Consider the following 26,746-nt stretch of genomic DNA (forward strand, 5'->3'; position numbering starts at 1 on the left):
CTGCTTGTCACGTTTAAATACAGAAAGGAGGATCACAAATTATATGTGATCTAAGGTGTGGTGATTACCTGCAGGAATAATCACCAATAATGTTCAAGTGACTGTATATATATATATATATATATATATATATATATCATTTTGTATTCTTTTCAGCCTAGATGTGACAACATGGCTGACAGGCAATATCCTGCATTTGACCTCAATAGGTCCAGGCTGGGGGAGATCTGCAGACCATAAAGTTTGAGATGACATGTGCCTGACTGGACCATTGTAAAGGGGGATGACATTTCTACATCAAAAGCAGAGATTTGCAAGTTCTGGACATTGAGGGCTGATAAGGCCAATTTGTTTGTTGTGTCAACAGAGGGGCTGTAAACAGACCAGGGATCCTGTTTCCTGGCTAATGTCATAATCCTCACTTTCTTTGAAAGAGATTCATACAGTACACCTTTGGGGCTGCACCCCTTACCTCCCCCGTTGGCTGTTGCAAAGCACCAAGTATGTAAAACCTGGTGTAGATGTAGTCCAGCACGGAAGTGGTTAAAAATCCCAAGGGAGGGGGCCTGATGAAGCTGGAGACTATGTCTGTCCCTCTCATGAAACAGTTTGTGTGATCTCTTGGGGACACAGCTAGTATATGCTGGAGATGACCTGAGTTATTCTGTGAAATCCCCCATGGCAGAAATATCCAATATTCGTTAGCGTAAGTGAATTAGGGTTTCTCTAAGTTTTTTATTTCCTTTTCATTTATTGAGATTGCCGTAGTCTGTGTTTTTAAAATATTCTTAATAATCTTTGTAACCTTTTTGTAACCAAAGCTCTGAAGTATTCTTGAAATTAAAATCCTAATTTTAGTTCTGATTTCTGTTGTTCTTATGAACTCCTAGCCTGTGTGTGGCTCACGCCTACCTATTTTTCTAAGTATTGCAGTGTGTGTGTGAAAGCTAAAGACGCCTGCAACGTCCGTAATACGTTGAAAAGTCTTTGTTGGTGGCAGCTGAAAGTATTTAAGTAATCCCGTGTTTCAAAAGTGACCCCCGTACATCGCATGTGGCAGTTCTCAAATTGGCATATTTGTGGAATTGGCCGGCAGCGTCGTCACAAAGTGGTGGCAAGCGGTGGGATAATTGTTTGTTTTTATCTAAGAACTTAAGTGAATGTGGTAATAATTTCGTGAGCGGAACATCCACTTCACCAGATTCAGAACTCAGAGCTTTATTATAATTTTTAAATTCACACAGTGAGTGTCAATCTCTGTTCCCCTCCCCATTCTCTTGTTTTTCTTTTCTATTATTTTATTTTGGCGAAAATGAGATCAAAGATGACTAAGTCTAAGCATCTGATGAAGGATGATGGCAAATTTGTGCGTGGGAATGATGCATCGCCCTGGGCTGCCGAGACAGTAGGGGATTTATTGCGCACTGGACTGTTACGTACTGCGGGTAGTAATGGTGCCATGCTGATTTCTGATGTGGACTCTGCTATCGATGCGAGGTCTGTGCATATGGCCTTGGATGAATATTCGCCGACTGATATCAAGTATGGGAAAGATACAGAGCATCATGATGGCTGCAAACCTGTGTGTGGGAATGATGCATCGGCCTGGGCAGCTGAGACAGTAGGAGATGTATTGCGTACTGGACTATTACGTACTGCGGGTAGTAATAGTGCGACGCTGGATTCTGATGTGGACTCTGTTATCGATGTGAGGCCTGCTGCGGCTGCCTCAAATGTGGATCTTATCCCCCCGTTCCTGGAAACTGTCGGAGCTGCGTGCTGGACAGGAAGAAAGTGTTCCAGTGCACGAGAGGAGAGAGAGATAGGGCCTGCCAGTGCTGCACACCTGGTGCAGAGGGAGAGTTCTATGGCAGAAACGAGTTCTGCAAACCGATGAGAGGAGAGAGAGATAGAGCTTGCCAGTACTGCACACTTGGTGCAGAGGGAAAGTTCTATGGCAGAAAAGAGTTCTGCAAACCGAGTAGCTGAGAGAGAATGTAAGCTACAAATTGCATCGCGACAAGAAAGTGATTGCTCGCGATACCATGAGACCAGGGAGGTCACCATTAGACCTTGCCTGGATCAAGTCCCTAGTATGACGGACAATGTGACCTTGGACAGTACTGCAAATACCCAGTGGAGGTCAGGCACCTCTTACATCTACACTAAACGTCCTGACCTGGATAAGTATTTACAGAGTGCAATTTCATCTATGAAGTCATATCCAGACTGGGCAACCCTTATGCAGCTGGTGCAACAGTTTGTTGCCGAACGCCAAGCAGCTCTGGAACGTGAGGCTGCCAGGGAGATGGCAGAAAGTGCTGGCCACCATCCGAGACAGCGTCGGAAGAGCAATGGGGGTATGGCCCAGATGACCTGTTTTCCAGGATGAGTACGGAGGAGCTAATTAAAGAATGTCGGCTGCAGGGTCTTGTATGCCGTGACAATACCCGCAGCAAGATGCTCGGGCAGCTCTGGTGGGCAGAGGTGAGCGAGTGCAATGCCTTCAGCAGGTATCGATCCACACTTCTGCGGTCAGGTTCCGAGATGAGTCCTACGTACTTGCTGCGTGAGCTGGTGGAATGTTTTGAAGATGCATTGAGTCACGCAATGTGAGGAAGCTCGATACCCCATTCTGGCACGATCAGTGTCGCAGAGTGGATGATGAAAGACAACGTCTGCAAAAGCTTCTTTTATCAGCGGAAGAAGCTGTAGTCCAGCCTGCAGGGGTGCCCCAGGAGGAACAGGTACCCCCATCATCTACAGTCGGTGTGGACTATGTTACAGAGTTCTCGCTTCCAAAGGTGCAGTGTACCCTACTGGGAGGAGATGTTGGTGCGAACAGCATATTACCACCGTCTGCGCAGAATTTGCAGCTGGAAGAAGCTGATTTTCAGGAGAACCTGATTGTGGAGGAGATTATGTCGACAAGAGAGGTGGGAGTGTCAGATATTGTTCCCAAGAATGTGTTCGTGAGAACTGACTTTGGACAATTGATAGCACAATCTGTGCCTGACATTTTTAAGTCGGTTGAAATATGTGAATCATCTCAGGTAGTATGTGATGATGTTGCAGCTTGTAATGGTATTACTCTGGGTACAGTGCCTGTAATGCTATGTGATACTGCTGGATCTTGCACAGAAGTGACTCTGGGTAAAAACGTAGTGCCCCGTGAACATTTTGCATTTTCTCCTGTGACAGAGACTTGTGATAATACCAGTGAAATGAACTGTATTGCGGCAGGAACTAACCCTTCTTTTCCTCCGGGAACACCTGCTGAACCACACAACATTAATGCCAATGTATGTGACGCTGAGAAAGTTACCAACCAGTGTGTACTAGAAAATAACTCTTTGTCGTTACACAGGGCTGAATCTATTCTGTCAGAAAGTGCATGCCCTGATATAGAGTTGTGTGGGGTGCAGTTAGCAGATTATGTTGCACCTGTGTCAGTATTTGGGGTGACGGCTGTATGCAACAATGTGTCCCGGGCCACTCTGATTAATGTGATAGGATGTAACCCTGTCTGTCTACAGGCATCTTACCACGAGGTGGGGAGAGGGGACCCTGTTCCCATATGTGTGCTATCCAACCTGCCTAAGAGTGAGGTACTTGAAACTGGTTTGGGGCAAACGCACTCGACCTACATGAATGATGGTGATGTCATTACTGATACTGCAACGTTGCCAGCTTTTCTTGCTATCACCAGTCTCCCTCAGGCCCCGGGTGATCCGGATAACATGCCAATGTCTATGTCTAGGGACAAGGAAATGACTCCCTGTATTGATGAGACAGCTCAGGTTGATTTGCAGGTACAGCGGGACCAAGATAAAATGCAAATGTTTATGTGTCAGGGGGGTACAGTGAATCCAGGTGTGGAGGAAAATGCTCAAATTGATTTGCAGGTACTGAGGGGCCCCGAAAACAGGCAAACGTCAATGTATAAAGGAGGGGCAATGATTCCTTGTATTAATGAAAATGCTTGTGTTGTGTTGCAAATACCCCAGGATGATGCACCCAGTCATGATAATAATGAGGGTGATGTATTGTCTTGTACCCGTGTTACCAGTAATTCTGATGATGCATGTATCAATGTAGGAATTAATGTGTCTGTCGGGGGTGCTGCCCGCATGTTAGGTACCAGGGTTGTGTCAACAGCTGGGGGGAAAGGAGAAACACACGTTTCTGTCCCTCACAGTCAGACCCCCCTCCCTGCACTGCTCTTGCATGCAGACACCCAGCAGGGATTCCCATACACTGAGGCTTCAGTGGAAAACTTACCTTTCCAGGCTGAACAGAGAGCCAGTCCCAATACAGCACAAGGGCAGGAAGAAATTGTTTGGGAGAAGTGTCTAGGTGTATTTTCCCCGGTATGTGTTAATGAGGAAATTTCTCCCCATTGTGGTACCACTAGACCCACGAGTTACAGACACCTGGGAATGATTGGGCACACTGTATAAAGATGTGCCTGATGTGAGCTGTGACCTAGCTATAGGTACCCAGCAGAGGGCAATGCAGAAGGGCTGCACATTAACCCTTGGAAAGGAATCAGAAAGTATTTCTGCTGATAAGAGACTGTCTCCTTTACACTTAGCAATGAAAGTAGAAAACTTATCAGTGTCAGGAATGGCTGTGCCTGAGAGAGGCACGGATGTATGTAAAAAGTGTGAAATTGTGTTTGATCAGAATGAGAAACACCATTTACAAGTGCCAGGGGATAAGATGAACAAAAGGTTTGGACAGGAGTGTGATGCAAGTCCTGCCATGCAAACCCCCCTCTGTCCTGACAGCGAGCAGCCAGGGAGGGGTGGGCCACAGTCAGAAGCTGCAGAACCTCTGAGGGGGAGGGCCTATCAACCTTCTGCTGAGGCTGAGCCAGGAAAGGAACATATTACTCTCTCTCCAGGTGTAGGTAACAGGAGTGTAGAAGTATACAGTGGTTATTCACAGAGGTTGTGTATGGAGGTGGGCGACCCCAGTCTTGTGGAGATGGGGCAGAGTGACAAAGGCCGTAGCTGTGACGCAACTATAACACATACACTAACAGCAGAGATAGCAACACAGGGAGCACCGTGTACGAAAGAGTGTGTTCCCATCACAAAACACATATTTGTCCACTATACTAAGGAAGGGCAACCAGCTGACCCTGATTTAGCATCTCTAAGAACGCAGATCAGTCAGACAGGCTGGGGAGATAAATCAGGAAGACTTTATCTCAGAAAGGGACATATAGGTGAGGATCCCAATGTCCTAGATATACCCAAAATGATGTGCAGGGAAACCTGTCAAGAGCATCCTGTAGGAAAAGATGCCCCAACCTCAGGGCCCATGTGGGTGAGGGGCAAGCCACCATATCAGGAAAGGGCACAAGGTGAGATTATGTGGGAGAAGGACATAGTCACCTGTCCCACCGTGAGCATTAATCATGAGAGTACTCCCGTTGGTAATATATTCACCCATGTAGAGTTGGAAGTACCAGGGTATCATGTGAACAAAATGTGTAAAAATGTGTCTGATGTCGGTCAGAGTAAACTTAACAGATTGTCTGGAGACAATAGGAAACTCCTGACATGGAGTCTCACCTTGCAGCAGTATAACTTTACCATCCAGCACAGAAAGGGTTCTCAACACACTAATGCAGATGGTTTATCACGGCAAGGTGAACAAGTAGTCAGTAGCGCAGCAATGAGTCGGTGACGTGGGTCACCGACCCTTGTGCGCCATTTGCCGGGGAAGATGTCACGTTTAAATACAGAAAGGAGGATCACAAATTATATGTGATCTAAGGTGTGGTAATTACCTGCAGGAATAATCACCAATAATGTTAAAGTGACTGTGTATATATATATATATATATATATATATATATATATAATTTTGTATTCTTTTCAGCCTAGATGTGACAACATGGCTGACAGGCAATATCCTGCATTTGACCTCAATAGTTCCAGGCTGGGGGAGATCTGCAGACCATAAAGTTTGAGATGACATGTGCCTGACTGGACCATTGTAAAGGGGGATGATATTTCTACATCAAAAGCAGAGATTTGCAAGTTCTGGACATTGAGGGCTGATAAGGCCAATTTGTTTGTTGTGTCAACAGAGGGGCTGTAAACAGACCAGGGATCCTGTTTCCTGGCTAATGTCATAAACCTCATTTTCTTTGAAAGAGATTCATACAGTACACCTTTGGGGCTGCACCCCTTACCTCCCCATTGGCTGTTGCAAAGCACCAAGTATGTAAAACCTGGTGTAGATGTAGTCCAGCACGGAAGTGGTTAAAAATCCCAAGGGAGGGGGCCTGATGAATCCGGAGACTATGGCCCTCATTCCGAGTTGTTTGCTCAGTAATTTTCTTCGCATCGCAGCGTTTTTCCGCTAATTGCGCATGCGCAATGTTCGCACTGCGACTGCACCAAGTAAATTTGCTATGAAGATTGGTATTTTACTCACGGCATTACGAGGTTTTTTCTTCGTTCTGGAGATCGGAGTGTGATTGACAGGAAGTGGGTGTTTCTGGGCGGAAACTGGCCGTTTTATGGGAGCGTGTGAAAAAACGCTACCGTTTCTGGGAAAAACGCGGGAGTGACTGGAGAAACGGGGGAGTGTCTGGGCGAACGCTGGGTGTGTTTGTGACGCTGAACCAGGAACGACAAGCACTGAACTGATCGCACTGGAAGAGTAAGTCTCGAGCTACTCAGAAACTGCACAGATAAATCTTTTCGCAATATTGTGAATACTTTGTTCGCAATTTTGCTAAGCTAAGATTCACTCCCAGTAGGCGGCGGCTTAGCGTGTGCAATGCTGCTAAAAGCAGCTTGCGAGCGAACAACTCGGAATGAGGGCCCATGTCTGTCCCTCTCATGAAAAAGTTTGTGTGATCTCTTGGGGACACAGCTAGTATATGCTGGAGATGACCTGAGTTATCCTGTGAAGTCCCCCATGGCAGAAATATCCAATATTCGTTAGCGTAAGTGAATTAGGGTTTCTGTAAGTTTTTTATTTCCTTTTCATTTATTGAGATTGCTGTAGTCTGTGTGTGTTTTTAAAATATTCTTAATAATCTTTGTAACCAAAGCTCTGAAGTATTCTTGAAATTAAAATCCTAATTTTAGTTCTGATTTCTGTTGTTCTTATGAACTCCAAGCCTGTGTGTGGCTCACGCCTACCTATTTTTCTAAGTATTGCAGTGTGTGTGTGACAGGTAAAGCTAAAGACGCCTGCAACGTCCGTAATACGTTGAAAAGTCTTTGCTGGTGGCATCTTAAAGTATTAAAGTAATCCCGTGTGTCAAAAGTGACCCCATACGTCGCATGTGGCAGTTCTCAAATTGGCATATTTGTGGAATTAGCCGGCAGTGTCGTCACACTGCTCCAAACTCATTTTCATTTAATTTCATTTGAAATTCTTTAAGGGATTCTTCATCTCCCCTCCACACAAAAATGGTGTCATCTATATATCTATGACAGAGTACAAGACCCGCCCCCAGCTCACCCTAAACATGATGCTCCTCCCACGAGCCCACACTTAGTCCCGTAATAGGGTTTAGTATACTACAACACTCCCACCCCCATCTAAGACCCCCTGGTACCGCTGAGGAGACGAGGGGTCTTTGTGGAGGAGCTGCGCTTCCCTGTGATGCCTGTTAGTGTAAGCTGCAAAGGGAAAATGGTGCTGGTGAGCCACTGGATCCGCTCATAGTGAAGCCCCGCCCCCATAATGGTGTGCGGCTTCCCGTTTTTTTATACTGGCCTGAGGTCTTAGTTTATCTAACACAGAGTTAGAACCCCTGTTAAGTTAGGTGCCAGTGTGGGTATCATTGGTGGCTCAGCGCACCCCTCACAGCGTGTCCTCCTGAGCCTCCTGGAGCGCAGCCTGCATGTCAGCGCTGCGCTCCTACCCTTGTGCCGCCATTCCGCCGGCTACCTGCTAACTGAGACCCCGGCGTTCTACTCACCACTCTTCTTTCTTCTGGCTCTGTTAGGGGTGGCGGCATGCTGCGGGAGGGTACGCTTGCCGTGGAGGGGCTTGTGAATGACTCCCTCAGGAGCTCAGGGTCCTGTCAGCTGAGAAACGGGACCATTAACTCTCTAGGAAGTTGGGCCGTTCTCCCCCCTAAGTCCCACGTAGCAGACAGGCTGCTGCCAAACAGCCCTGACTGAAAATAACAAACATAGAAAATAAATGCAGAAAACTCTCCAGGAGCTCTCCAAAGCGTGACCGTTTTCTCCGGGCACATTTTCTAAACTGAGTCTGGTAGGAGGGGCATAGAGGGAGGAGCCAGTGCACACTATTGATTTCTTAAAGTGCCCAAGGCTCCTAGTGGACCCATCTATACCCCATGGTACTAATGTGGACCCGGGTATCCTCTAGGACGTGAGAGAAACAGTAACAGTTGAATTATAGAATATTAGTGTATAAGACACACACAGCTTCCCTACAGGGGAAAGGTCACTTTGGTATATTGTTGATACCATAAATCCCACCTACCTGATACTCCTGTGGGGTCCTGTAATTATCCTCTGTACAAACCGGGGAATACAGAGGACGGGGACATCTCTCTGGGGTATCTCTGTTACTGGGTCCATCTGTAGGAGACACACAGTGACTGAGTACATTGTATATATGTGATTATCAGATGTGTGTATATAGGAGGCCCCCATACCTACTCTCCCCTGTACAATACATTACAGTCTCCTCTTACCCAGTGATGTGAGGGGCTGGTGATTCTCCATCATCATGTCCTTGTACACACCCCTGTGTTCCTCTATATACTCCCCCTCCTGCATGGAGAGATAGACAGTGACATCCTGACACCTTCTAGGCACCTGACACACACAATAATACAGTCATCACCCAGACACATCCCCTGGTGTTACTGTATAATGTCCCATTCCCAGCAGTCACCTCTCCAGTCATCACCCAGACACGTCCCTTGGTGTTACTGTATAATGTCCCATTCCCAGCAGTCACCTCTCCAGTCACCACCCAGACACATCCCCTGGTGTTACTGTATAATGCCCCATTCCCAGCAGTCACCTCTCCAGTCATCACCCAGACACATCCCCTGGTGTTACTGTATAATGTCCCATTCCCAGCAGTCACCTCTTCAGTCATTACCCCGACACATGCCCTGGTGTTACTGTATAATGTCCCATTCCCAGCAGTCACCTCTCCAGTCATCACCCAGACACGTCCCCTGGTGTTACTGTATAATGTCCCATTCCCAGCAGTCACCTCTCCAGTCATCACCCAGACACGTCCCCTGGTGTTACTGTATAATGTCCCATTCCCAGCAGTCACCTCTCCAGTCATCAGCCAGACACGTTCCCTGGTGTTACTGTATAATGTCCCATTCCCAGCAGTCACCTCTCCAGTCAGCAGCTGAATGATCTTGTTGGTGAGTTCCAGGATCTTCTGGTCATGTGTCAGTGAGTGAGGTGGAGGCACAGTGATGGAGGCACAGCTGGGGGGTGTCAGATGACCACCGGATGTCTTCCTCACTACGGTATAATCCTGTGTATTGAGACAACATAATTGTGTAAAATACACAACATTGTAATTTATAAAGACAAACCCCATCTTATATGTAACCATTTATATATAGGAAAGGTGAGTGTACTGTATATAGCACATCTCCTGCCATCCTCAGTTGGTCTAACATTCAATGTCCTCTATCTATGGCCAGCACCTACAGAGTAATCATAAACTTTGGACAGAGTAGTGTAAAATGTAAGATCAGGTAGGCCTCAATTTCCCTGTTGGTGGGCTCCCATATCTGCTGCGGTGAGGAGACACTGGGCATCCTAAAACACCCAAGGAGTGCAGCTCTGCTCTCCCACATCTAGCGCCTGACCACTCTGAGGTTTGACGATCCCACCAGCATGACTCCCTTTATGGTGGATCCTTGCCGTTGAGTCAATAGGTGCATGGAATCCTCCTGAGGAGCCTCGCTTAGACCTGACATGGCTCTGGGATGCGGTCACATGGAGTGAGTGCAACCAACTTATAGCCATGGTTGTTTAGGCTTTCTGGTTTCATGGAAAAGCGGTCGATGGTCACCCGAACATGCTTCATTTCTTATTCTTTATGAGAAGCCTGCTCTCTTTCTGTGTCAGCACTTAATTTCTTCTGGAAGGTTGGAAAATATATATTTTTTAAACAAATCGCTACTGAGAAGGACTCCTGCCTTTCTTCTCTATCATCCTGTAGGATGGACATGCTGCCATGTCTCAGCGACTGGAAGATCTTAACAAGAGGCAGATCCAGGGTATAGCAGAAGATATAGTACAAGGAGGAGCTCCTGCGTAAGGTCCATAATCAAGACTCTATTGATATTGGCAACCAGAGGATCCAGATCTTCCAGGACCTATTGTGGACTACCTTTCAGTGACGTAGGGCTCTTAGACCCCTCACAGTTGAATTACGCAATCTAAAACCAGTGCTATCTTTGGGGCCTTCCTTTTAGTCTTCAGGTGCGGCATCAGGGAAAACTGCTAACCTTGAGGGAGACTTCCGATTTGCCTGCCTATTGCTCTGCACTGGGCTTCCCCCCTCCTCAGCTTCCCGACTGGCATAATGTGGCCTCTGTCCCTGTCTCACCTACAATGAGGATGGATTAGGGTTGATGGCAGGTTAATGAACGGCCCACAAAAAGCTCTAAATGCCACCGTAGGCCTTCCGACAGACAATATATTTTCCTTCCGTTTGGCCGTGCCACTCAAGCCCACACGGCTAAGGAGTGATACTCTGTTTCATATTGCTGTTATTGTTTCTTTGCATTATTTTTTTCTTTTTCCTTTCTCTTTATCCTTTCCCATCCCTTCTCCCCTTCTGTTCTCTTGCCCCTTTCCCCATATGAGAACATTCCACATACCTGATGGCAACTAATTCTGAGTGCTTAACCCTGTGGGTTATCTCTATAAATGCTAAGAGACTCGAAATCTCAAAAAAATGCATCCCAAGTGATTTATATGCTCTTACGGCGACTGAGGCTCTAATCCAGGAGACTCATTTTAAAATAGATATGGCCCCCTCTTTGAAAGGTTGTAATTTCCATAATACTTGTTATAGTAACATCTGAACAGGTAAAGCCTTGGAGGGACAATACTGTTCTTCCATTGACTCCTTTTCATAGTCTTGGAACACTCTTCTAAAGCTGGAGGTCAGGTGCTCTTAGTTAAGGGCACTCTCCATGGGTTGGTGTATACCTTTGAGAGCCTTTTCGCACCCAACAGCGACCAACCCTCTTTCCTGAAGATGGTTCTAGACCACAGTGATGCCCTAAAGGAGGTGTGGTGGGTGGGGACCTGAACTGGGAACTCCATTAGGATGTTGATGCTTCCAACTCATCTCACAGGTGTCAACTCAGGCATTACCAGAGTGTTAGATGAATGCTACATGAACACCAACTGATTGATGCTTGGTGCCTCCAGCACCCCACCGACTGAGACTATACGTTCTTTTACCCTCCGCATAAGTCCTACTGGAATACATTTTACTGGCCCCATTGGCTTTTATACCTCCTACGCCACACCTCTATTGAGGTGACATCTTGGACTGTCCAAGCACCGGTAACCCTCACACTCTCACCTCTCCTAGGCCTGACACTTGGCTCTTGAACGAGAGTCTTCAGCTCCACCAAGCTATTATTTTGACTTCAACGACTCCTCTGTGGTCTTGAGCATTACTATACGGGGAGCACACAAATGTGTACTTCGGATAAACTGATATAGTTGAATTCCTACCTTATATGGCAGATAATGGTCAAACAGGTTGACTATCAGGTTGAACTCGATGGACAATTTGTCTTTTTCCAACCTCAAAAACTATGTTACTATGAGGGAAGGCCGTAAACTGCAGAAGCCACAGAAAATTAGGTCCATAGAACTTGCACAGAAGGCCTCTTCGTCAGCTGCAGACCGGGTAAAACTGTCGGCAGCCTGGGTGAAGCTAAATAAAGCAGCTTAATGAGGGGCTGAAATGGGACTTTCGCCTCTGCAGAAATTCCTACTTACAATGGGGAAACAAACCTGGCAAACTGCAGCCCAGATGGGAAGCAGTGAGCTTCCTGACATATGGGATCCCGGCGGTCAATATACTGACGCCAGGATCCAGAGGGAGGGCGCATTGCCGGCATCAACATACCGACGCCGCTCTGGATGCCAGCGTCACATTATCAACAGCAGGCATCCCGAACGTCTGGACAGGGGGACGCACAGCCGCCCTGTCGCACGCGAGGGGGGGTTTAGGTTTAGGCTGCAGAAGAGGGGTTAATGTTAGGCTGCAGCGCCGGGAGGGTTAGGGATCAAGCAGGGAAAGGAGGGTTAAGGTTAGGCACCAAGCGGGGAGGGTTTGGGTTAGTCTCCTACAAGGGAGGGTTAGGGTGAGGCACCCACAAGGGAGGGTTAGGGTTATGGTAGGGAGAAGAGGAGGGTTAGGGGGCTTACTGTGGGCTGTTGGCATTCTGATCGACATGATGCCACTGTCGGGATTCTAACCGCCAGCATCCCATCCATTGGCAATTCATACTGATCCCACCCTGATCCCACCCAGAGGGCTGTGTCCTCTACTATTAAAGGAAAGACTGCTAGGGAATGTAGGGTGACCAGAATCATTGCCTCAGCATTCCACTCCTACTGTTTGAAACTAGATCTTTCTGTCCCGAAAACTCCGTCAGAAGTGGTCACTTTTCAGGAAAGTGTCTCTATCTCCAGAAGGTGGACTTCGTATACAGTATGTCTGATGATAGGGTTTTGATGCATGTTGCTCTGACTGAGTGATCCCTGGCCATCTTGCTATTGACTGACACAGAAGAGGTCTTCTGTTTAAGAGAAGGATGCTAGATCACTCTGTATTCTCTGCCTACAGCCTGCATAAATGTCATTAAATGAGGAGACCAATTTATTTTTTAACACAAGATAGGGTATATCAGGAGTTACAACATTACATTGTGACACTTCCTAGACCCCCTCAACTCCCCAGTCATGTCCCTGTATTATTACTATAGATATAAGTGATGTCACTGTGACACTCCCAGATCCCCTCACCTCCCCAGTCATGGCCCTGTTTTATAACTATAGATAAGTGATGTTACTGTGTCACTCCCAGGTCCCCTCAACTCCCCAGTCATGTCCCTGTATTATTACTATAGATATAAGTGATGTCACTGTGACACTCCCAGATTCTCTCACCTCCCCAGTCATGTCCCTGTATTATTACTATAGATATAAGTGATGACACTGTGACACTCCCAAATCCCCTCACCTCCCCAGTCATTTCCCTGTAATATTACTATAGATATAAGTGATGTCACTGTTACACTCTCAGATCCTTTCACCTCCCTAGTCATGTCCCTGTATTATTACTATAGATCAGTGGTTCCCAAACTTTTTTGAATCATGGCACCCTAGAGTATCAGAATTTTATTCACGGCACCCCTAGGCCAAAAATTTCTTAGCAAGTAATGTTTAAATAAATATTAAATCAAAAATTGTGTTTATATGTCATCTTTGGGTTCCATTATGTGGTGAGGAACAAGATTTGCTTCTGTTTGTCCACATATTTTATGATTGGCAGCCACCAGCACTGGTTTTGCCTATTACATTGACCAGAAATAATTTTGATTGGACCTGGACCACCAATCCAAGGCACCCCTGCAAGTGTTTTGAGCACACAGTTTGGGAATCACTGCTATAGATAAGGAGATTTATGGTAAACTTACCATGGTTAAATCTCTTTCTGCGAGGTACACTGGATTCCACAGGGAATAACATTGAGTGTAGAGTTGGATCTTGATCCGAGGCACCAACAGGCTAAAGCTTTGACTTGTCCCAGGATGCACTGCACCGCCTCCTCTATAGCCCCGCCTACAGGCACTGGAGCTCAGTTTCGTTAACCAGTCCAATGCAGTAGCAGGTAAAATAGAGATGGTAGAGGTTAGCCACATAGAACCACATTCTCACGACAGGAGAAGGTACCAGCAGCTAATGCCATACAAACCCAAAGAAGCTAAGTGCATCAGGGTGGGAGCCCTGTGGAATCCAGTGTACCTCGCAGAAAGAGATTCAACAATATGGTAAGTCTACCATAAATCTCATTTTCTGCAGCGGGGTACACTGGGATTCCACAGAGAATAACATCGGGGATATCCTAAAGCAGTTCCTCATGGGAGGGGATGCACTGTAGTGGGCACAGGAACCCGGCATCCAAAGGAAGCATCCTGGGAGGCGGCAGTATTAAAGGCATAGTACCTGATGAACGTGTTCACTGAGGACCACGTAGCCGCCTAGCACAATTGTTCTGCAGACGTGCCACGGCGGGCCACCCAAGAAGGTCCTACAGACCTGCACAGCAAAGGCTTGTGCATTCACCCTTTTAATCCATCTACCCAAGGTCTGCTTATTTGCAGGCCAGCCACGTTTGTGAAAACCAAAAAGTACAAAAAGAGAATCAGACCTCCTGATGGAGGCAGTCCTCTCTATATAAACACGGAGAGCCCGTACCACATCCAAAGATTTTTCTTTCGAGGACAGACCAGAAGAGGTGAACGCCGAAACTACAATTTCCTGATTAAAGTGAAATGACGACACCATCTTAGGCAAATAACCAGGGTGAGTTCGAAGAACAGCCCGGTCAAGGTAAAAAAACAAAAGCGGTGGACGACAGGATAAAGCGCCTAAGTCCGACAGCATCCTAGCAGAGGCAATAGCCAACAGAAAAACGACCTTAAGCGTAAGGCATTTAAGGTCCACAGACTCAGGAGGGTCAAATGGATACTCTTGCAGGGCATTCAATACAACAGACAGATCCCATAGAGCCACAGGAGGGACATAGGGAGGCTGAATCTGTAGAACACCCTGAGTGAAAGTGTGAACGTCAGGAAGAGAGGCAATTTTCCTCTGAAACCACACCGACAAGGCAGATATATGAACCTTGAGGGAGGCCAGACGAAGGCCCAAGTCTAGGCCTTGCTGGAGAAAAGCCAAAATTCTTGAAGTTTTGAAAGTATACGCATCATAATTCTTATCAGCACCCCAAGTGAAGTAAGAATACCAGACCCTGTAATAAATCTGAGCTGAAGCTGGTCTACGGACCTTCACCATAGTTTCAATGACCGCCTCAGAGAATCCTTTTGCTCTCAAGAGCCATGCCTTCAAAGCCAGTCTGGCCAGGTCCAGGTAGACAAGACACAAGGGCCCTGAACGAGGAGGTCTGGGCGTTGAGGAAGTAGAAGAGGACGCTCTGTCGAGAGACGCCGCAGGTCTGAGAACCAATGCCGTCTGGACCACGCTGGAGCGACTAGAAGTAGTACTCCTCCTTCTTGAACTTCCGTATTACCCTGGGCAGGAGTGACACTGGAGGGAACACATATGGAAGCCGAAAGTTCCATGGAATTGCTAGTGCGTCCACGAATGCCGCTTGAGGATCCCTTGTCCTTGCTCCGAAGACTGGAACCTTGTGATTGTGTCAAGACGCCATCAGGTCTACATCTGGTAGGCCCCACTTGTCCACTAGGAGTTGAAAGACTTCGGGATAAAGACTCCACTGTCACAACTGAGGGCCTGAGCTGACGGGAGGCAGCCTCAGTTGTAGGGGCTGAGATGTACCGGAACCTGGGAGGTTGTATCAGACCCCTGGACATGTAAGTAACATGAATAATAACTGCCCGAAGGCGTGACCACGACAACTTAGATAAAAGTCAATGATGTTTATTATGACAACTCCGCATCACAGCAGCAATAAAGGAAAACGTAAAAGTCAGCAAAGAATAAATACAGTTCCTGAGTACTACAGCATGGCAGGAGCCACAGGGCACTGGTAGTGTGAGATAGTTCTCATGATCTTCTAGATGGAAAGTCCTTACCAGGCCCGGCTGTAGCAATGGAGATAACCCAGGATTGTACCAGCTGGTGTTCCAGGAAGAGCTGGGTTGCTGAAGGTAAAACAGCTGCTGTGGATACTGGCTGGAACCAGACTGTTGTTAGCACGGAGTGGATACTGGCTGGAACCAGTTAAATAATAAATGAACTTTGGGAGCGATGAAATGTGAACTGAAATGTAGAACTTGAGAGCGGAGAAATAATAATTCCGGTGGAGAGTGGTAAAGTGTAGAAAGGACACCGGCCCTTTAAGGGAAGCTGTATTCTGCTGGAAGCTGAGGCTGGAAGCAGGTAGTGTTGTAGCTGGAAACAGATGAATCCACAATGGATTGGAGAGTCAGGCCACACCGCAGGTGGAATGCTGGTGCGGGTCTCTATGGTGGAAGTCTTGAGACAGGAGCTGGAACCTGGAAGACAATCATAGAAGAGAGACAAACAGGAACTAGGTTTGACAACCAAAGCACTGACGTCTTCCTTGCTCAGGCACAGCTTACTTATACCTGCGGCAAGGAAGGGGTTGGCTAGGCAATTATGCAAATCAACAATACAAACAGCAGATTGGTGGAAATGATCAGATGACAGAATCCAAGATGGCTGCGCCCATGCAGACACTTGGAGGGAAGTTTGGTTTGTAATCCATGTGGTCTGGGAAACAGTAATGGCGGCGCCGGCCACCGGAGACAGGAGACGCCAGGCTGATAAAAACACCACTCTGACACTCTGCATGTGGAAACTCAGGAACAGCGGAATCTGGTCCTGGAACGCTGAGCCCGCCTTAGGAGGCATCTGAAGGGTAAGTAATGGCGTCCAGATACCCGGATCGTGACAGCACCCCCCCCTTTAGGAGTGGCCCCAGGACACTTCTTAGGCTTTAAAGGAAACTTTGCGTGGAAATTTCGGACCAAGGCAGGAGCATGGACGTCAGAGGCATTGGTCCAAGAGCGTTCTTCAGGACCATAGCCCTTCCAGTCAATGAGATACTGAAGTTGACCGTAACGGTGACGTGAGTCCAGGATCTTGGCCACTTCATACTCAACGCCTCGTTGAGTTTGGACTTTCGGAGTTGGTGGAAGTGAGGAATGAAACCGATTCAAGATTAGCGGTTTCAACAGGGAAACATGGAATGTCCTGGGTATTTTTAAGAAGGGAGGTAACTGGAGTCTGTAAGCAACAGGATTGATGACTTGATCAATTTTAAAAGGACCGATGTAGCGAGGTGCAAACTTCATACTGGGAACTCTTAACCTCAAATTCTTCGTGGATAACCATACCCGATCACCCACCTTGAGAGCAGGAACTGCTCGACGCTTCTTATCCGCAAACTTCTTGTACCTGAACGATGCCTTGAGCAGAGCTGATCGTACGCTCTTCCAGATATTGGCAAACTGATGCAAGGTGATATCCACTGCGGGAACAGAAGTTGCTGGAAGCGGTTGGAACTCAGGGACTTTAGGGTGGAATCCAAAGTTGGTGAAGAATGGTGTTGAAGAAGATGAAGAATGATACTGGTTGTTATGACAGAACTCGGCCCAGGGAAGTAATTGAACCCAGTCATCTTGAGAGGAGGACACATAGATGCGGAGGAAGGCCTCCAAGTCCTGATTCACCCTCTCAGTTTGACCATTGGTCTGAGGATGGTAAGCCGTGGAAAACTTTAACTTGACTTGGAGGACTTGACATAAACTTCGCCAGAATTTGGCTGTGAATTGAACTCCTCGATCTGAGATAATTTCTTCTGGAAGACCGTGGAGTCGGAAGATCTCTTGTATGAATACTTGAGCCAACTTGGAAGCTGACGGAAGACCGGTGAGAGGAATGAAGTGTGCCATCTTGGTGAACCGGTCAACTACCACCCAGATGGTATTGAACTTGTTGCACATGGGCAAATCTGTAATAAAATCCATCGACAAATGGGTCCATGGTCGACGGGGAACAGATAGTGGAACCAGTTGCCCCGCAGGCGACTGGCGGGATACTTTATGTTGAGCACACTTTGGGCAAGATGCAATAAACTCCAAAACGTCCTTTTTCAGAGTTGGCCACCAATAGGACCTAGAGATAAACTCCAGGGTTTTTTGGATACCTGTATGTCCGGCAAAACGGGAAGCATGGGCCCAATGCATGAGCTTCTTCCTTAGTGTCGGCTTCACAAAACTTTTCCCTGATGGGGGCGTAGAGTCCATCCCTACCGTGGAGAATGCCAACGGATTTATAATAGGATGCTTGTCTGAAGACTCTGACTCATTTTCTTGCTCCCATGAGCGGGAAAGGGCATCGGCCTTGCGATTCTGAGAGCCCGGACAGAACTGGAGTTTAAAGTCGAACCTGGAAAAGAAAAGTGCCCATCTGGCCTGACGAGGGTTGAGACATTGTGCGCCTTTTAGATATAGAAGGTTCTTGTGGTCTGTAAGGATGGTGATTGAATGAGAAGCTCCCTCCAACAGATATCTCCACTCCTCTAGAGCGAGCTTGATGGCTAGCAACTCCTGGTCGCCAATGGCATAGTTGCGCTCCGCTGGGGAGAACTTCCGTGAGAAGAAACTGCAAGGATGTAAATGACCATCTTTAGCCCTCTGAGATAACACCGCTCCTACTCCAACGGAGGAGGCATCCACCTCTAAGATGAAAGGAGAGTCGACGTCAGGCTGTTTCAGGACAGGTGCAGAGATGAACCTCTGTTTTAAAAGATGAAAAGCTTGCATGGCTTCTTCAGACCACTTGGACGGGTTAGCACCCTTCTTGGTGAAAGCAGTAATAGGCGCCACAATGGTGGAAAAGTCTCGTATAAACTTTCGGTAATAATTGGCGAACCCTAAGAACCTCTGGACCCCTTTGAGGGTTAAGGGTACTGGCCAATTCTGGATTGCTTGTAGTTTCTCAGGATCCATCTCTAGTCCGGAACCGGACACAATGTACCCTAGAAACGGAATGGACTTGACTTCAAAGACGCATTTCTCTAATTTGCAGTAGAGATGATTGACACGGAGACGGGACAGAACCTCCTTTACCCAGAAACGATGTTCCTCTAAATTGTTGGCAAAAATGAGGATATCATCTAGATAGACCACGACATGACGGTATAGAATGTCTCTGAAGATCTCATTGACGAAATGCTGGAAGACAGCTGGAGCATTGCTCAATCCGAAGGGCATGACGAGGTACTCATAATGTCCGTCACGGGTGTTAAATGCGGTCTTCCACTCGTCACCCTCACGGATCCGGATGAGATTGTATGCACCTCTCAGGTCCAGCTTTGTAAAGATGGTAGCTCCGCTAACTCTGTCAAAGAGCTCAGTAATCAGGGGTAAAGGATAGCGGTTCTTGATGGTAATGTCGTTCAAACCTCTGTAGTCGATGCACGGCCGCAGACCACCATCTTTCTTCTTTACAAAAAAGAAGCCTGCGCCGGCTGGAGAAGAAGAAGGTCGAATGAACCCCTTTGCTAGGTTCTCTTTTATGTATTCCTCCATAGAATGCGTCTCGGGGAGAGACAACGGATAAGTTCGGCCTCGAGGTGGAACCTTCCCTGGAACAAGATCAATCGGGCAGTCCCATTCTCTATGAGGGGGAAGGATATCAGCAGAAGCTTTACTGAACACATCCGTGAAATCTTGATATGGAGGAGGTGGAACATCAGACGACCTGGGGGAGGAGGAACAGACAGGCAACACTTTAAACAAACATGTCTTAGTACAGGAGGAACCCCATGCCAGGATTTGCGTAGTCGTCCAATCAATTGTAGGATTGTGAAGACGGAGCCATGGAAGGCCCAGGACCACAGGATGTGTGGCTCTTGGAATCACTAAAAGTGAAATAAGTTCGGAATGAAGAACTCCCACTCTCAGACGAACTGGTAGAGTCCTTAGAGAAATAACTGTATCAAAAATTTTACTGCCATCCACAGCAGTTAAGGAAAAGGACGAAGGAAGTCTCTCGGTGGGTAGGGACCACCGTTTAACATAGGCTTCGGTAATAAAGTTCCCAGCTGCTCCGGAATCCAGGAGGGCAATGACGTTCTGATAACGTTGAGCAACTTGAAGCGAGACTGGGAGGTTACAATCTTGAGGAGATGGAGAGGAGATCATTACTCCTAGCCGGCCCTCTCCTTGGCGAGCTAGGATTTGGAGTTTCCCGGACGTTTGGGACAGGCATTAATGGTGTGAGACGGAGCTGCACAGTACAAACAGAGAAACTCGGAGAGACGTCTTCGGCGCTCAGCAGGAGTTAAATGGGAACGGCCAATTTGCATGGGTTCATCTTTAGTTGGTGACAGTTGGCGAGGAGGAGGAGCAGAAGGTTTTGGAGCAGATGATCTTCCACGCTCAGTTGCTCTCTCTCTGAAACGTAAGTCAACTTTCGTACAAAGTGAGATTAACTCATCTAACTTGGAGGGTAAGTCTCTGGTAGCTAACTCATCTTTAATACGCTCGGATAAACCATGCCAGAATGCAGCATACAGGGCCTCGTCGTTCCATGCCAGTTCGGATGCCAGGATCTGGAACTGTATAAGATATTGTCCTACAGTACGTGATCCCTGGCGTAAACGGAGAATCTCAGACGAAGCTGAAGTTACCCGGCCTGGCTCGTCGAAGATGCGCCTGAATGTTGACACGAATGCAGTGTAAGAAGATAGCAGGGTGTCGGACCTCTCCCATAACGGTGATGCCCAATCGAGGGCTGAGCCACTGAGAAGAGAAATAATGTAGGCAATTTTTGTACGGTCACTGGGGAAATTGCCAGGTTGTAGCTCAAACTGAATCTCACACTGGTTGAGAAATCCCCTGCAGAATCTTGGAGATCCGTCAAATTTTGCTGGCGTTGGAAGATGAAGACGTGGAGCAGGAATGGGTAAGGTGGGTGGGGTTATAGCTGGAGTCACTGTGGTTGACGCACCAGACGCGCCTGATCCACGGAGAGTGGTCTGAATCCCATCCAGCCGAGTAGAGAGATCCTGGAGACAGCGGATGATGTGGCCCTGTGCAGCCTCCTGATGTTCTAGTCGGGCTGCCAGTTCTTGCATCGGCCTGGCCGCTTGATCCTGGTCTCCGGCTGGATCCATTAGGTCAGTGCTTACTGTCACAACTGAGGGCCTGAGCTGACGGGAGGCAGCCTCAGTTGTAGGGGCTGAGATGTACCGGAACCTGGGAGGTTGTATCAGACCCCTGGACATGTAAGTAACATGAATAATAACTGCCCGAAGGCGTGACCACGACAACTTAGATAAAAGTCAATGATGTTTATTATGACAACTCCGCATCACAGCAGCAATAAAGGAAAACGTAAAAGTCAGCAAAGAATAAATACAGTTCCTGAGTACTACAGCATGGCAGGAGCCACAGGGCACTGGTAGTGTGAGATAGTTCTCATGATCTTCTAGATGGAAAGTCCTTACCAGGCCCGGCTGTAGCAATGGAGATAACCCAGGATTGTACCAGCTGGTGTTCCAGGAAGAGCTGGGTTGCTGAAGGTAAAACAGCTGCTGTGGATACTGGCTGGAACCAGACTGTTGTTAGCACGGAGTGGATACTGGCTGGAACCAGTTAAATAATAAATGAACTTTGGGAGCGATGAAATGTGAACTGAAATGTAGAACTTGAGAGCGGAGAAATAATAATTCCGGTGGAGAGTGGTAAAGTGTAGAAAGGACACCGGCCCTTTAAGGGAAGCTGTATTCTGCTGGAAGCTGAGGCTGGAAGCAGGTAGTGTTGTAGCTGGAAACAGATGAATCCACAATGGATTGGAGAGTCAGGCCACACCGCAGGTGGAATGCTGGTGCGGGTCTCTATGGTGGAAGTCTTGAGACAGGAGCTGGAACCTGGAAGACAATCATAGAAGAGAGACAAACAGGAACTAGGTTTGACAACCAAAGCACTGACGTCTTCCTTGCTCAGGCACAGCTTACTTATACCTGCGGCAAGGAAGGGGTTGGCTAGGCAATTATGCAAATCAACAATACAAACAGCAGATTGGTGGAAATGATCAGATGACAGAATCCAAGATGGCTGCGCCCATGCAGACACTTGGAGGGAAGTTTGGTTTGTAATCCATGTGGTCTGGGAAACAGTAATGGCGGCGCCGGCCACCGGAGACAGGAGACGCCAGGCTGATAAAAACACCACTCTGACACTCTGCATGTGGAAACTCAGGAACAGCGGAATCTGGTCCTGGAACGCTGAGCCCGCCTTAGGAGGCATCTGAAGGGTAAGTAATGGCGTCCAGATACCCGGATCGTGACATCCACTCTCCGGCGTGTACGTCCTGACGGCTGAGGAAGTTCGCTTCCCAGTTGAGGACTCCCGGAATGAACACTGCAGATATGGCTGGCAGATGGCGTTCCACCCATTAGAGAATTTTTGACACTTCCATCATTGCCATCCAACTTCGAGTGCCGCCTTGATGATTTATGTACTGTGGTGGCGTTGCACCGTGATTGTACTTGAACAGGCCTGTTCTGTACTAGAGGCAGGGCCAGTGTCAATACATTGAACACTGCCCACAATTCCAGAATGTTTATCGGGAGGAGAGATTCCTCCTTGGTCCACCAACCCTAGAGAGAGTGTTGCTCCAACCCGGCGCCCCATCCCCGCAGACTGGCGTCCGTTGTTAGGAGGACCCTGTTGGAGATCCAGAAGGGACAGTCCCTGCTCAACTGTTGGTCCTGTAGCCACCAGCTCAGTGACAGACGAACCTCTGGAGTCAAGGAGATCATTTGAGACCTGATCCGGTGAGGCAGGCCGTTCCACTTGGAAAGGGTTAACCGCTGGAGAGGAAGTGAATGAAATTGAGCGCACTCTACCATGCTGACACCATGAGGCCTAGTACTTGCATTGCCGAGTGTATTGACACTCTCTGGCGAGAGAGGAAGTATCTGATCCTGTCCTGAAGTTTCAGGAATTTCTCTGGAGTCAAGAACAATCATTGGTTGTGGGTGTCCAGCAATGCCCCCAGGTGCACCATGCTCTGAGCAGAAACCAGAGAGGACTCCTTCCAGTTGATGAGCCACCCGTGGGCTTGTAGGAATTGGACCATCAGTTCTAGATGACTGAGGAGAACCTCTGGGGAGTTCGCCAGGATCAGCAAGTCGTCCAGATACGGCAGGATCCTGATACCCTGACGGCGGAGAAGAGCCATCATGACTGCCATGACCTTGGTAAAGATCTGAGGAGCCGTGGTCAGTCCAAAAGGCAAGGCCTGGAATTGATAATGTAGGTTGCCAATAGCAAACCGCAGATATCGCTGATGCGACATGGCGATAGGTATGTGTAGGTAAGCATCCGGTATGACCAGGGATACCATATAGTCCTTAAGCTCCATAGCCAGTACAATAGAGCGCAGAGTTTCCATACGGAATTTGGATACCCTCACAAATTTGTTCAAAGATTTGAGGTTGAGTATAGGCCGGGAGGACCCATTTGGTTTTGGGACTAGAAACTGGGTCAAATAGTAATCCCTGCCTCTTTGAGACAGAGGTACCAGCACAATCAATCCAGTATCTAGGAGAGATTGTACAAACAAGTGTACAGTTTGTGCTTTCAGCGGATCCAAAGGGACAATCATCGAGCAGAACCTTTGAGGGGGGCGTCTCTTGAACGAGATTGCGTACCCGTGAGAGACAACTTCCCGCACCCAGGCGTCCAAAGTGGTTCTTAACCAGGCCTGGGCGAACTGCAGAAGTCGGCCTCCCACCCTGGGGTCCCCCAGGGGGAGGCCCGCCCCGTCATGCTGCAGGCTTGTCCTGTTTCGAAGCAGGCTGACGGGCGGCACAAGATTGCTTAGACTTGGGCTTGGTGGTTTTGGAAGTACGAACCTGTTTCGGATACGCCTGACCCTTTGCTTTACCTGGAAGTCGAAAGGAACGAAAAGTGATACTCTTAGCCTTCGTGTCACAATCCATGCAGTTTCTCCTCCATGCCTGGGGTGGCGCTCTCTGCTCTGGTGCTCAGCACTCTCTGCTCTGTATCTGCAGCTTGATTATTAGCTGTTACCACAGCTGTGAGCAGCACCTGAACTCACTACTTAGGCCAGCCACACAGGCTCCCTGTTGCCAGTTCATCGTGTCAAGGTTGTCTCAGTTCCTGGTCCTGGTTATGCTGGTCTCTGCTGCCGAATCATCCATAGAGCTGCCGGGTTCCACAGTGCTATCCTCTGATCCAGCTACACTGCAATCCTGTTATCCTGGTACGTGCATACTCTACCACAGTGCAATCCGGTCATCCTGCTACAGTGCATACTCTACCAGTGCTATCCTGTGATCCAGCTACAGTGCAATCCTGTTATCCTGGTACGTGCATACTCTACCACAGTGCAATCCTGTCATCCTGCTACAGTGCATACTCTACCAGTGCTATCCTGTGATCCAGCTACAGTGCAATCCTGTTATCCTGGTACGTGCATACTCTACCACAGTGCAATCCTGTCATCCTGCTACAGTGCATACTCTACCAGTGCTATCCTGTGATCCAGCTACAGTGCAATCCTGTTATCCTGGTACGTGTATACTCTACCACAGTGCAATCCTGTCATCCTGCTACAGTGCTTATTCTACCAGTGCTATCCTGTGATCCAGCTACAGTGCAATCCTGTTATCCTGGTACGTGCATACTCTACCACAGTGCAATCCTGTCATCCTGCTACAGTGCATACTCTACCAGTGCTATCCTGTGATCCAGCTACAGTGCAATCCTGTTATCCTGGTACGTGCATACTCTACCACAGTGCAATCCTGTCATCCTGCTACAGTGCATACTCTACCAGTGCTATCCTGTGATCCAGCTACAGTGCAATCCTGTTATCCTGGTACGTGCATACTCTACCACAGTGCAATCCTGTCATCCTGCTACAGTGCATACTCTACCAGTGCTATCCTGTGATCCAGCTACAGTGCAATCCTGTTATCCTGGTACATGCATACTCTACCACAGTGCAGTCCTGTCATCCTGCTACAGTGCATACTCTACCAGTGCTATCCTGTGATCCAGCTACAGTGCAATCCTGTTATCCTGGTACGTGCATACTCTACCACAGTGCAATCCTGTCATCCTGCTACAGTGCATACTCTACCAGTGCTATCCTGTGATCCAGCTACAGTGCAATCCTGTTATCCTGGTACGTGCATACTCTACCACAGTGCAATCCTGTCATCCTGCTACAGTACAATCCTGTTATCCTGTTACAGTGCATACTCTACCAGTGCTATCCTGTGATCCAGCTACAGTGCAATCCTGTTACCTTGCTACAGTACATACTCTACCACAGTGCTATCTTGTGTTCCTGCTATGGTGCAATATCCACTACTGAACAATCCTATTGCAAAGTGCCTTCACAGTCCACAGTGTCTCTAGTATTTCCACAGTCTATACCGGTTTCATGTACTCACAGTCTCCTGGCATCCTGTGTATTCACAGTCTCCTGGCATCCCATGTCCCCTCAGTTTTCCCTTTCTCTTTGTGTTCTCTAGTTATTCCTGGTTTATATTTATTGTTTACAGTTGTACACTGCTTTAATAAACTTGCTATTATACCGTGATCATCAGTCCCTACTAATATGTTCTCACAATGGGAGATCCAAACGGATTCTGACACTTCGGAGCAGAAGGATTAGTACTTGGAAGACATGCAGTCTTGGCTGTTGCCAAGTCAGTCACAATCTTGTTCAGATCCTCCCCCAAATAGTATGTCCCCCTTAAAAGGGAGCATTGTCCCCCTTAAAAGGGAGCATCTCCAAGCTGTTTTTGGAGACCAGGTCCTCTTTCCAGGACCTTAACCACAAAATCCGGCGAGCCAGGATAGACGTAGTAGACGCCTTGGCCGCCATTACACCGGCATCAGAGGCTGCCTCCTGAATATAGTGGGAGGCTGTGGTATTATATGACAGATATTGTCAGGCAGTGTCAGAAAAATGTAAAGGTAGCTCATCCTCAACTGCCTGAACCCATGCTTCAATAGCTTTGCCATAGTGGGTCTATGTACAGCACCGGTAAGTGTGTAGATAGACTTCAGGCATCCCTCCACGCGCTTATCCGTCGGTTCCTTCAGTGAAGTGACAGTGGTGACAGGAAGAGTAGAAGACACCACTAGACGGGCGACATGAGAGTCCACCAGCGGTGGAGGTTCCCACTTGTTACTCAACTCCGCAGGGATAGGATAATGAGCTAACATCCTTTCAGACAGGGAAAATTTCTTTCCTGGAGAAGACAAGCCTTCCTGGCGTATGTCAATTAAGAGGTCAGAATGAGGTATAACTACTTTAGCAACCTTCTGATGTTTAAATTTATCAGGTTTCTTAGACGTATTAGAAGGTTCAATATCATCATCAATCTGGAGAATCAGCTTGATAGCCTCCACTAGTTCAGGAACATCAACCTGAGTTGTAGATTCCTCATCAGAAATAACTGTACCCGTATCAGAAGGATCAGTATAATCCCCATCCTCATCGGAGGAATCATCCGAAAAATTAGTGGATTGTGAGAAAGAAATGGCCCGCTTAGAGGACCCTTTGGTCCCAGAAGGGCGAGGGTTAGGTTTGTGTTTAACCAAGGACTGACTTAAATGCTGTAATTGGGTTGACAGAGTATCCGCCCACGGCGGATTAACTACAGGGACTATATATGGCTGTAATGGTACAGGAGGTCCCATAGGGGGCGTAAGTCGTGTTACACGCGTAGTCAGCATATTTGAAAAAGCAGCCCAAGGTGGGTCCTGATTGGCCACAGGTGCTGCAGGCTGACCCAGTACTCGAACCCTCAGCTGAAATCTTTTCCTCAGGTAAATCCGTGGCACCAGCACTGCATGATGCAGGAGCATCTGCAGATTACTCGCCCTGTGTAGCAGACATTATTGGGAACATAGCCTTAGGGCGCAACAGTA

The 26,746-nt window shown here is 47.7% G+C and overlaps 1 protein-coding gene across 1 annotated transcript in view; it reads right to left on the reverse strand.

The window, feature by feature from the left end:
- LOC135057136 (uncharacterized) overlaps nucleotides 1-26,746 on the reverse strand; it is a 352,772-nt gene that overhangs the window by 9,947 nt on the left and 316,079 nt on the right. The window contains exons 25-27 of the mRNA XM_063963032.1: nucleotides 9,370-9,516; nucleotides 8,705-8,783; nucleotides 8,491-8,588 (exon numbers count right to left, since the gene is read on the reverse strand). Of these exons, the coding sequence (XP_063819102.1) occupies nucleotides 8,491-8,588; nucleotides 8,705-8,783; nucleotides 9,370-9,516 (324 nt within the window). The remainder of the gene's footprint in view (nucleotides 1-8,490; nucleotides 8,589-8,704; nucleotides 8,784-9,369; nucleotides 9,517-26,746) is intronic.

This window comes from Pseudophryne corroboree, chromosome 3 (genome assembly GCF_028390025.1).
Source record: "Pseudophryne corroboree isolate aPseCor3 chromosome 3, aPseCor3.hap2, whole genome shotgun sequence".
Classification (NCBI taxonomy): domain Eukaryota; kingdom Metazoa; phylum Chordata; class Amphibia; order Anura; family Myobatrachidae; genus Pseudophryne; species Pseudophryne corroboree.